The sequence below is a fragment of the Alexandromys fortis genome, unplaced genomic scaffold (assembly GCF_014885135.2).
Source record: "Alexandromys fortis isolate MF-2015 unplaced genomic scaffold, M_Fortis_MF-2015_v1.1 scaffold_15, whole genome shotgun sequence".
In the NCBI taxonomy this organism is placed as follows: Eukaryota; Metazoa; Chordata; class Mammalia; order Rodentia; family Cricetidae; genus Alexandromys; species Alexandromys fortis.
Window position 1 is genome coordinate 18,304,378 of NW_026067911.1, and position 13,152 is coordinate 18,317,529.

At 41.6% G+C, this 13,152-nt stretch overlaps 1 protein-coding gene across 1 annotated transcript in view; it reads right to left on the reverse strand.

Annotated features, from left to right (window-relative positions):
- The window catches only part of Cog6 (component of oligomeric golgi complex 6), a 42,306-nt gene that overhangs the window by 12,123 nt on the left and 17,031 nt on the right, over positions 1 to 13,152 (reverse strand). The window contains exons 11-16 of the mRNA XM_050138430.1: positions 11,768 to 11,832; positions 9,166 to 9,257; positions 6,943 to 7,060; positions 3,731 to 3,862; positions 3,250 to 3,417; positions 386 to 493 (exon numbers count right to left, since the gene is read on the reverse strand). Coding sequence (XP_049994387.1) covers positions 386 to 493; positions 3,250 to 3,417; positions 3,731 to 3,862; positions 6,943 to 7,060; positions 9,166 to 9,257; positions 11,768 to 11,832 — 683 coding nt within the window. The remainder of the gene's footprint in view (positions 1 to 385; positions 494 to 3,249; positions 3,418 to 3,730; positions 3,863 to 6,942; positions 7,061 to 9,165; positions 9,258 to 11,767; positions 11,833 to 13,152) is intronic.

A 13,152-nucleotide genomic window follows, 5' to 3' on the forward strand; every position in this document is an offset into this window, starting at 1 on the left:
CGCACGCCTTTAATCCCACCACTTGGGAGGCAGAGACAGGCAGATCTCCGTGAGTTCAAGGCCAGCTTGGTCTACAGAGTAGGTTCCAGGATAGGCTCCAAAGCTACATGGAGAAACCCTGTCTAAAAAGGAAAAAAAAAAATCACCAGTATGAACGTCTTGCACACTTTATAATACTCATTTCTGTGTATTTACATCTTATGACAGTAATTCCTAAATATTGTCATTACTCCTAACCAAGAACTATCTGCATTTTCAGGCCCTCTCCTGACCCATGACACTGATTAGGCCTGTCTCAGCAGAGGACAGAGAGAGCTGCTAACCAGTGGCAGAGCCAAGATTAAAATCTACAGTCCACTCTAGAAGCCACCCCTGCGGTGCTCACCTGCTCAGGTTTGTGTTGCTGTACAGTATTGTAAATGTAGCTCAGGCCAACTCGAGTCAAAACGTAAGACGCTTGCTCGTTTATCAGAGTGTCCAAATGGGCTTCAATCTAAAATAAATACAGAAGAAAAAGCACTGTAGAAGAGAACCAACAGAGACACAGTAAAGGAAGAGCATGCTGGGGCTGTCGTCACAGCCTTCTCTTGCTGTGGCCCAGATTATGGGACCCAAGGCAGCCTCCACAAAGATTTTTCCTCCCGCTGCTACTTAAGAAGTTACAACTAAAGAGGATTCTAAGACGGCCACCAGCTAAGGAATATGGATTGATTCTCAGCTATTTCAAAAGCAGAACTCAAACAAAAGTCACAATGACTGTGTAAAATAAATTACTAGGGGATAAGAAGGGCTTGAAAGCTGCATTCTGAGCCTTCCCTCTACTGCCTGAGGAGCCCCATCTCTCAAGAACCCTGATGGGAGCTGGCCCTGCAGCTGAGGAATGGGGCCCCCGAAGAAAAGCACTCCAATAGAAGAGGCTGCTCCTTCCATCTGCCTGGTCCTCCCCACTCATTCCAAAGTGTCCCCAGTTTAGCCAGTTTGCTTGCCAACGACACAGAGCACCTGCCAACTCTCATTTCTGTCACCACATGAAAGCCTCCTAGTTCAAGCGACTCCAACACCTGTATTCCTCCCACAAAAAAGCCCGCCACATTGTTCTTCTTAATGAAAATACCCAAGAAAGTACAATTAAGAGTCCTTATTTCTTGGATTTATGGAAAACCAAATATTAGTAATAATTATAATAATTTGCTTAAATACAAGCATTTAATGAAAGTGAAAAGGAAACTAGTTGAGGCTAACAACCAAATTAGTGACCTGAAGGAAAAATAGAAGAGAGAGAAAGTATCAAAGAAACATGCTAAAGAGACAGAATAAATTGGAGAACAGATTTATAACATAAAATAAAACAAAGACAGGACCTACAGAACATAAGACAGTAACACACAGAGAAATTATTTAAAAATAAATTAATGAGTAAATAAAAGGTTTGAATCTCCAAACTGAAATTGCTCTCACTGTCTAAGATGGCAATAATAAGAGAAACGTCTACAATATTCTGGGGACGTACCTGAGCCCAAAGGAAGATCCTTACAGGCCTCTAGGCAGACAGAGCCAGTTGCTCCAAACAGGAGACTCAGATTTCCCTGGTGTTACCAGCCATGCTGGGGAAAGCTGAGGGGGAGGGGGAGGTCAGGGAGATGACGTCTAACAACATAAGCTGTGTCTCTGGAGGACTCTGAGGAGCCATGGCTTCTAACACAGCCCTTGCCTGTCTCTGACATGCGTGTGAAGAGTCCAGCTGACACATGAAGATGCTGGTGGGGAGAACAGACCCTGGACACACTAACAAACTCCACTGAACAGGCACGGGACGTTGTGCTGGCAGGAAACGTGCACAACACTGTGGACAAGCATCACACGGCTGACAATGCAGAATAATGGCGCTGTAAGAACCTACATCTGAACCTTTCAAGAAAAGAAAGAGACAAACGGCAGAGATATCGATAAAAACCATATTATGAAGTTAAGTCCGCGGAAATAAAGTTATTGAAGACAAGAAGTTTAATCACTCTCTCCGACACGCCTCAGCGAGCACAGTATCTGTGCTGACAGCGTTCACCGCAGCAGGGCTCTCACTGTCCAACTGCAGTGGGAAGACGAGAAAGCTTGGGGAGAGGCCATCACCCGTCTGGAAGCATATGTGTGGGGACCAAGAAAGCCTGGGGATCATGAGACAGGAGGATGAGAGCGTGAGGGAGGTGGGAAGACATAAAATAAGCAGGAGGGACTGACTGAGGGAACAAAGGTCATCAGCTGGAGAGGGGGTGGGAGGGCAGTAGAGGAAGAGTGAAGGAGACCAAATAATCAAGCCTCTCTAAAATCTTAAGTGGCAATAGATACAAGTATTTAAAACAACCAAGATAAATTCCAAAAAAAAAAAAAAAAAAAAAAAATGAACATCCAGAGAGACAAATGGGAGAGTTTGAGAACTGTGCCTTTTTACTATAAACTCCAAAATTATTAAGACTTTATGATTACTGATCATTCTCAAATGTTCTCAAATGAATCAGAAACCAGAAAATTTAGATGTATCAAAGTCACTCTTCAGAAAAATGCAAGGCTACAAATCAAACTTCATTATACCCACTGCCAGTTTTCAGGCTTTTAGTGACAGACATTTGGGGCTCTTTGCTTTAGCCTTGTTCTCCTGAACACTGGCTCTACCAGTACTATGTCAGTACCAGAACCCAAGTATTATGTACCTTATGGATGGCTTTGATTTAGCCATCATACAGACTTTTGAGAGACACCAGCTGGCTTATGGGAACAGTGACTGCTAGACCAGGGCATTTTGGCTAATACTGCTTTACACATGGACAGAATATGTCTGGTCTCTGTAACACTTGCTGCACCTGCTACATGCCCTGCAAATTACAATTACAATATAACACGACGTCTGCACACAGCACTGAACACTCAAATGAATCAGAGAGCTTTCTCATACCATCCTATGCTATAATATAATCAAGTTCTTTAACCATTTCACATTCTGGCTTCTTTAAAGCTGAAAATCAGAAGTGTGTGTGTGTGTGTGTGTGTGTGTGTGTGAGAGAGAGAGAGAGAGAGAGAGAGAGAGAGAGAGAGAGAGAGAGAGAGAGAGAGAGAGAGAGAGAATACATCCTTCAGACAAACTGCCTTAAGGAATTGATGAAGTCAGGCCATTAACATGTGTCAAAAGTTAGTAACTTAGAGCTATCACACTGAAAAAGTAGGCTCATAGAGAAGCCACTCCCTAGCAAAGTTTACCTGAAACTGAAGCATCTCCAGGCGCCTGTCTGTGAATTCAAACAGAGCCAATGTCGTCTTCATCATGTACAGTGAGTTGACCATGAACGTGGCCATGTCAGCTGTGCCTAAATTGCTGGCTGATACCGTGCACATCTGGAGGAGAGGATCTAAGACACATGACAAAACCTGTAAATGAAAAGGAAATGGATTCTTATTTCTTAATCAGGATATAGTCCTGGGGTTATAGCCTTTCAGAATTAAATGCCAAGCTAATTGGAAGACAGCCAACTTATAAAAGTCCATGAGGTCAAGATTTAATAACAAAACCAAATAGCACAAAAATGGGCATCATTGAATTCCCCTTTAAAATCAAGAACTGGCTTAATATTGAAGAAACATCAACAGTAAAGGGATTATCAAAGTATACAGACGCATACGCCAACATCTCACACAATGTCTAATAGAAGGTGAGCAAGCAATCAAGGAATTTACAAGCTACCTGCACGAAGTCAGCCTGCCGAGCATCCAAGGGGACAACTGAAGAATCGTGTGAGGCCAGAACCTCCCGCAGCAAAGTGAGTGTCTGACTGAGGGCAGAGCTGGGTCCAAGGTCAGGTGGTGGGAGCTCAACCTGCACCAGAAGAACAGTTTACCTGCTGCCCAGGTTTTCTTCAGGAAGGTTAAAGCACACAGAGGGCTCATGATAAAACACAAGGGTAACACAGCGCATGTCTGATGTATTAAAAACTCACAGCTTATCGCCAGTTTATTTTGAAGTATGTTGCTCAGAGTGACAAGGTTTTACCAGCCTGCCCCAGAGCTGTTATTATGACTTTCTACATTAAAGCTCAAGAATTTATGAGAAAACTTGGTGTTTACTTGAATTGTAGAATTACATTAGTTTTATACCAAACATAACCTGGCTTTATTTTGTTTTTAGCCCAAATTATAAGAATAAAAAAATCCCCAAGCAGCAGTATCACTGAGAACTGCTGTATCTCTGAGAATCATCATCTGCTCTTATGGCTCGGTGTCTAGGAAGGGGCTCTTGACTCCCTTCTCCATCAAGGGCCCCCGGAGAATTCCAGATTAACCCATAAGCTATGCACTTTGAAAAGTGGTTCACAGAAAATAAGTACCACTAAAATTTTGAGAGATAGGTTTAATCTTCTCACGGCTATATCCTCAGAGCATCAGAGGGACTCTAAAGGACTAGGTAGGATCCTGTATCAGCTGTTGACTTGAGCCTGAGTTACCCTGGGAAGGGAAGCCAGGCCTAATGTCACTGCTGCTTAGAAGGACCACCAGAGGGCCCCTGGGAACTTCCTTTTTACTATTACTTCTTTTTAATACAAAAAAGAACTTATACAAGTTTGAGATTCTGCCTAGAAAACTTCAGAAGGGCATCAGAGTACTTTTAACTTTAACGGATACGTATTGTAAATAAAACAAAATTTGGCAATTAGAAGTCTTTATAAGACACTATAGCCTTGTGTCAGACAGAAAAAGAGGAAACTTTTAAATGTCAGGATTTATTTAAAACTTTTCGTACATAAAGCTGATGAATAATTGACATTAGTAGGAATGGCAGAGTGACCGTGAAAATATTTTCTTTTCTGAAAGTAGTATTAACAAGAAGTTATGAGACGTGTAAGCAGAAAAGAAAATGTGGGCTATGACAGCCAAAGGGAAGAACGGAAACAACGGCACAACAGACACAACTGACTACCAAAGCACTACAGGTGAACACAGTAACCGGAAGACAACTTTACTACAGCGTTCACCAACAGATGTGAGCAGGACAGAAAGTGGCCACTGAACTTGAAGACGGGCAGAAAGAAAGGGAGTGAAACAAAAATGAACAGAGCCCCATGTGATGTGGGAGTGATTTCTTATTAATAAAGAAACTGCCTCGGCCCTCATAGGACAGAAAATTAGGTAGGCGGAGTAGACAGAAGAGAATTCTGGGAAAAAGAAGCTTAGTGAAGGAGTCGCCATGATTCTCCTGCTCCAGACAGACGCAGGTTAAGATACTCACTGGTAAGCCAGCTAATGGGCTACAAAGAATATTAGAAATGGGTTAGAACAATATGTAAGAGCTAGCCAATAAGAAGCTGGACCTAGCCGGGCCAGGCAGTGTTTGAAAGAATACAGTTTCCGTGTAATTATTTCGGGCATAAGCTAGCCATGCGGGTGGCCGGGTGCCGGGGACGCAGCCCTGCCGCTCCTATTTCAACACCCATGGGACCAACCTCAGCTTAATCCAAAAGAAACAGAGAACAAGGAACAGGAAGTGCCTGAAGAAACAATGGCAGATGACCCCCCAAATCTGCTGAACACTCATCTCAATGGCGAAATAGCTGACTGAATTCCAACATAAATCTGCAGTGGTCTCCATGGAGACAGAGCATAATTCAAAAGAGAGGGGCTCAGGAGATGGCTCAGTGGTGAGGACCACAGGCCATTCTTTCCTCAGCACCTAGATTCAACTCCCAGTGCCCACATGGTAGCTCGCAACCTTCTGTAACTCACTAAGATTAACAGCCATGTATCACCAGAATGCACTAAATAATGCATACTTAAAGGGTTGGAAGAAGTAAAATGGCAGCCAACAATTGTATTTCTGGGAGAGGTAGTCTTCAGAATGCAGGAGAACATGATACTATCAAGACAAAAATATTTTTTTAGTAATTTTGTTTATATTTTCTTTTCCTCTTTGTGAATGAAAGGATAACTTCATGAAGACAAACTGCATGCGATAATACCAGCACGAGAAAGAGGAGAGCTGTAGAGGAGCGGGAAGGAAAGGACAGAATGGAGAGACAGGGATGAAGACTCAACACACAGAAAACAGAGGAAAAGAAACAAACTCTACTCTCAGGAAGTCATCTGGATGTAAATGGGTTACACATACTAATTGAAAGGCAAAGACTTGAGGGAGAATTATTTTTTAAAAACCATACTCAAACTGCATGTTATCTTTTAACAAGTTCAAAGGAAAAGAACATAAAAAGACATATTTGCAAATAGCCAAACGAGAGCTAGTATAGTCACACTAACACAAGACAAAATACCAGTAAGACAAAAGCATCACCAGACATAAAGGCCATCTTCTGACAGTAAAAGGATCAACATGTGATGAGACCACACAGCAGCTATGTCCATAGACACATCCAGCAAGACAAGTCTGAAGCTGACAAAGAACAATCGTTCCTGCTGCAGAATTCTGCTCAACATACAACGCTAGAGCAGATAGGTCCCTCGGGTTTAGCTGTTTGCTTATATTACATGGAGCTTCTCTACTCACGCTCATAAATGTTCATGGGTGTGACACAGAAGATAAAGCTGTGCCACTGGGAGATGAAACTATGAAACCGTCTAGAAAAGACATCTTGTAAGAGCTCCAGGTTTCATAGTGTCACAGTGGCTCTCACTTAAACAGAGGACTAAGCTCGTCTTAGTTACACATATTTGGAACGGAACACGCTGCATTGAAATGTTTAAAATCGAAACATTTAGAAAACGAGGTAGTGAAACTCACCTTGAGATATTTCTCCAATTAGGATACAGTTATGCTAATCCAGAGAGATAACTATGACCTGAGGTACACTAAGCTTCCCCAACATGAGTTTGAAGGGGGAAAAGTCACTAAAGTCAGAACATGAAAGAAGTCCATTATGGCTGCAGCTCAGGGAAGCTGAGCATACCCACCTTGTCCATTAGTTTACTTGCATGCAGACTCAAGCTATTGAAGAATATTTTTTTGCTTAGCAAGTGCATTTCTTCAATTGTCGTCAGTAGAGTAGCTGCACTATTTCCAACGATGCCACTAAACAAAGAACATTACATTTCAGATAGGAAAACAGAAGCTAACACAATTCAGCCCACTGAGAAAGGCGCTTTAAAAAGAGATCGAGATGTGGAGGCTGGGGAAACGCACAATGAGTAAGACTGCTGTTTTCTAGCTAGAGGGGCTGAGTGTGATCCCTAGCACACACATAAAGCCATGCTGGCTGCATGTGCCTGAAACCCCGGCACCAGGGGCCCCAGGAGCCCCATGACCAGTCTAAAAGGCAAGCTGCAGGCCCTCAAGGGAATAAGGCAGACAGTGAGAGAAGTCCCCTGACATGGGCTCCACAAGCAGGATGGGTATATGTCACATGCATGCACATACACCATGGGCGAGGGGAGGGGGGTACTAGTAGATGATGTGGGAGTGTCATATCAATCTGTTGATTTCATTGGTTAAGTAATAAACCAACTGCTTGGCCTCATAGCTTAGAACATAGATGGGAGGAGAAAACAGAATAGAATTCTGGGCGGAAGAGGAAGTGAGGTCAGACTCTGCTCTGCTCCCGGAGACTCGACAGCTCTGCTCTGGAGCAGAGACACCAGGATGGACATAGGCTAGAATCTTCCCGGTAAGCGCACCTTGGGGTGCTTACACACATCATTAGAAATGGGCTAGTCCAGGTGCGAGAATTAGCCTGTAAGGGCTAGAGTTCATGGGCCAAGCAGTTCTTTAAATGAATACAGTTTGTGTGTTGTTATTTCGGGCATGAGCTAGCCAAGCAGCCGGGGTGTTGGGGACGCAGCCCCGCCGCCGCTTCCTATTTCAACAAGTAGACTGTCTGACCTGGGCTACAACAGTGAGAGCTAGCAACAACAGATTTATACGAGTGTGTGTGTGTGTGTGTGTGTGTGTGTGTGAGAGAGAGAGAGAGAGATCTACACACCAATCACTCCAGTTTCATATAAAAATGTCAGTTTCCTTTTCATTTGAGTAAGGAAATTAAAAAGGGAAAGAAGCAAACTCAAGTTTGAGCAGCCATAGTACCGGGATCTGAAATACGAAACCGTACGTCACTGTTTAGAAAGCTTTGGGTATTTAGATGAGTGGTGTTGGACTGTTAAAGGCTTTTATAACTACTCCACAATCCTGGCCCCAAGCATTCTGGTTAAGGTTTAGTTTACTTGTACCATGCTGCCAATATTTCCTAACATATTCTAGCAAGGCTGTGAGTCAGAACTGACATCTGTGACATGCCAACACTTGTTTCTCAGCACAACAGACATGCATCCTGATTACACAGCAAAGTCTGGTTTTAATTTTAAGAATCAACAACTCATACTGATTTGATAATTAGATTGCATAATACTGAGTTCTTTTCATTAAAACTAGCATAACCTATCAAAAATATATCTACAAACTAGAGTTATTCAACTTTATACAGCTGCTTAAGTAGCATTATATTTAAGACTAATTATAAAACTATACTATTTTGAAATAATTATATTAGCATATCTGGTAATATTCAATTTTCTATTAAATAGATGGTTATTAGCACCATCTAAAGAGATTTCTCCTGTTTTGCAAGGAGATAAGTATGTACACTTATTTTCCTCATTGATACATTAAAAAGGATTTCAATTATAATATATTTAGGTAAAACACAAGATTTCCAATTCAATAAACTTACTTTTCTGGAGAGAAGATGAAGCTATGCCTACGTTGTCATTCATGCAAAACTAAATGCTAACAAAGAATTGAGGATACTGATACCCAGATGACAGCGTTCACCATTATGTCCTATTCTTCCTAGAGCAATGGCTCTAGCTGTCGTGGATCTCATTTACTAAAGCAGCAAGGCTTACTTTGTAGACATATTTTGTTATGTATATTGTATGCCTCTCTGTGTATGTGTGTGGCTCTGTATGTGTGTCTATGTCTGTGTCATCTATGTGTGTATGCCTCCCCCCGCTCTGTGTGTGTGTGTGTGATTCACGAGCAGGAAGGGGAGAATGACAGCCCCCGAGGCATACAGGAACACTGAGCATGCATGATCTTACACGATACACACAGAGGAAACAGAAGTGTGCCCTGAATACAGAGAAACACTCCAGGGGACACAAACACATTAACTATTCAATTACCTGATTGTATGGTGGTAAAACTTGAGGAGATTGGAAATTTTATATAATAAAACTGCCCCAGGTTCAGCAAGTATTACTTGTTCTATTCGAACCTATGAAAACAAGAAGAAAACAACCCCGAACATTTATTTCTTAAAAGTATACCTTTTCTTCATTAATAATGAGGTATAAACAACATAAAAATACTTGAAACAATTTCATTATTGCAGTAATCCCAAAATGCTTTCTAAAGAAATTCTGTATATTAAATTATAACATATGATAAACATTTTAATACAAATTCTTAAAAGTGACTATCCACAACATTTGGCTCAAAGCAGGTGATACTGGAAACGAGAGCAGGGCCACTGTGAGGCTGAGCACCACTGTGTAAGTAGACCTGGTTAAGACTAAACTGCAAAAGCAGTGCAGCGTTACTGAACAGATGCTTAGCCAGCAGCACTCATAACAACGAGAGAAAGAATTCTGTCTGCATTACACGTTTGTTCCTATTAGCAGAGAGTAAAGTCATAAGTGACTATCAACAAATCCGTCCAGCTGTAAGGCTACCGGTATGAAGATGAACTTACTCTTCCAGGAATCTTCTAATTAACTCCTCCCACCCACTGCTCTCCTTGGTCAGCATCCCTCGTTACTGATGATGCTCACACCATCTACTTTGTCTGTCTGTCCTTACGCTGCTACTCCTATGGTTATCTTCCTGCTTTCTAAGCAGACATTGTTTCTTACACGCTCCAATCTCTGCAGCATCTGGTACAACAGTGCACACATATCCAATAAGCCCTTTCAAGGTTGACGTTTCTCTGTTCTTTGCTCCCGGGATATAGACTCTGTAAGCAAATACGTGTATATTGTATGTGTAACATTTTCAAAGGCCTCTCGCTATTTATGGGAATGAATTTATCTTCACACTTGCATGTTTATGAAAGTAACTCCTCTTTGGCGTGAGGCGATAAGACAAGGAATGACATTTGCATTGAAAAATCATCAATTTCTGTATGAACACCTTTTTTGGTGTGTGGATACGTGCACACACATGTGCATGTTGCACACAGGTGTGAATACTATTGCATGCAATCTACACAAGGTGTTTTCCTTTATCACTCTCAACCTTGTCTTTTGAACAAGGTCTTTCACTGAACCTGGAGCTCACTGGCTGACCCCACGATTATAATTACGTATTACATCACTAAAAATGGTGTTTTTTGAATGTTAACACAATCATGAAACTGTAAAGGACGTTAACTGTAAATAGAAAGACAGAGAGAGCAAGCCAGCACACAGTACCGACCTCTGCCTCTGCCTCAACTCCTGCTGCTAGGATCCTGCCCTGACTTCACAGTGATGGACTGGGATGTGAAAATCTGAATAAAATAAAGCATTTTCCCCAAGTTGCTAATGATCATGCTGCTTTATGACAGCAATAGAAGCCCCAACCAACACAACTTTCATCTTAATAAATATTTTTCTTAGTGACCTACTTGCCTTACCTCACTGATGTAAAATTCATTCAGTTAATGTCTCCTAATAACATAATAGATGTTTTGGCTATTAAGGAATGTTGGAGGAAAATAAAATTTTGGGGTGGTGGTATTGACACCGGGTGTTTCTGTGCTGTGCAGACTGGCCTCAAACTTATATGTTATCCAGGTTGGTCTCAAACTCAGTCTCCTCCATAGCCTCCTAGAGTGCTGGTATTATAGGTGTGCACCACCACACTTGGTAAGAGCTTAATTTCACTCTCTCTCTTAATCTTTTTAACAACCAGCAGTATACAAAACAAGTAAAATGTGTATGATTATGAATGTCTAAACATCACACTGTAGGACGTATTTCATTTGGTGAAAGACATAAAATAATTTCAAGTACTTATTATCAAGTTATGGTGAGATTTGAATTTATAAACATATCGCACTGTCAAAAGGTAGGTCATCTGAGGTTTTTTTTCCTGGATCAAAACACCAAAGAAAATTTTAAAGTAATAATAAAAAGAAGTTCAGTTTATAATAAGAATAAATAGTAAAAAGTAATGTCTACATAGTAGAGGGAAGTCAGGCACTTCCAAGAGCTCTGTGACCCCATAATGGAGAGGAGCCTGCGGCAGGAGCAGCCCTGGGAACCCATCTGCCTCACTCTGCCCTCGGCACTGTGCACAGGAGGCGCCCAAGCAGGGCCCATGGGAGCATACTGCAGCCCAGAAAAGTTAAGGCCTGGGACAGGAGCAGAATGAGTTCTGAACCTGCTGACTGGGTGGCAACAGGTAAATATGTCCATATTTGAGTAAACATTATTTATTAGTATGATAAACGGAAGAAGGCACTGTGCTCGAGGTAATACATTAAATGCACTCATTCGCTGTTGTTCAGTTTAATGCTTTTCCTTGCTTGCTTACCAGTGGCACAGGAAATATAAACTATAAAGTCAGTTCATAAATGCAAACTACAGCTCTTCCCATTGTAGAGAGCAGGCAACGGTTTCAGTTTAAGTGTATTTTATCAGCCTAGATGATGTATTAATTTGACAAAATTGTAGCTCAATTTCAAGCTGTTACTTATCAATTTATCTAAACTCCTAAGAATAGGTCAATACTTTGGTCAGATACCTTCAGAGGCCGACACACACCCTCGGTGATATGTCCAACAACTTCTTGAATATTTTCTTCAACGCCTAAAATTAAGCACAACATAATTATTTCCTCCCAAGTTATACTTGACTCTTATACGTTTTAAGAACTATTAATCAAAAATAATTAATTAAATGTCATGAATAGCATTTAAAATAAACAGCAACATTTTGTTAAGTATAATTTTTGACATGTTTTTAATGGTGCTAGTACCCAGTATGTATCTACAAAATGCTGATAATTTGTATGAATGTTGATTAACAAAATGAACCCTGTTGTAGAATATTATTTTAAGAGGTGTTACATTTGTTTACTCTGGGGAATATCTACTTAATGATGCAAAGATGTGTTGCATTCTTTCATGTTGCATTTGTTTAACTCTGTGAAACTGTGTTACTTTGCCTGCCTAAAATACCTGGTTGGTCTAATAAAGAGCTGAATGGCCAATAGTAAGGCAGGAGAAAAGAAAGGCAGGGCTGGCAGACAGAGAGAATCAATAGGAGGAGCTTGAGAAATGAGAAAAAAAAGAGAGAGGACTCCAGGGGCCAGCCACCCAGCTACACAGCAAACCATGGAGTAGGAAGAGTATTTAGAATAGAGAAAGATGAAAGCCCAGAGACAAATGGGTAAATGGGATAATTTAAGAAAAGTTGGCTAGAAACAAGCCAAGCTAAGGCTGGGCATTCATAAGAAGGAACAAGACTTTGGTGATTTATTTGAGAGCTGGGTGGTGGGCCCCCAAAGAGATGATGATAATCATCATCATCATCATCATCATCATCATCATCATCATCATCATCAAACCAACTACAGTACCCTTGTGGAAGAACCCGACTGGAGCCCTGTGAGCTGGAAGAGGCGGGGAAGGACAGCAGGAGGGGTCTGCAGATCCTCACCTGAGCACGGAGTGGCTAACATACAAGGGAGCAGAAGGCTGAAAACTGACCACACCACCCCAGGAGAGATGACATTGCTGTGCGCTGATCATTACCGAGCACCAGGCATTTATAAGGTGAGGCAGACAGGTAACCATTTTCATTTTCAGGTTCAGAATTTAACCCAACAATAATCTATCTTCAAACTTCTAAACAGTCTCTTATATAAACTGTTCTAAAGGCACCTTCAAGGAAACACATCCCTTCTTCCACCCCCCACTCCCACTCTGGGGAGGGGGTAGGACCTTACTATGTAGCCCTGGCTGGCCTAGAGCTCACTATGTATAGACCAGGCTAGCCTCAAACTCACAGAGATCTGCCAGTTTCTGCTTCCTGGGTGCTGGGATTAAGGTGTGCACCACTGTGTTCAGTCTGGAAATGCATTCTTTTAAAACTGTGTAAGAATAGTAACAAAGGATCAAAAAAAAT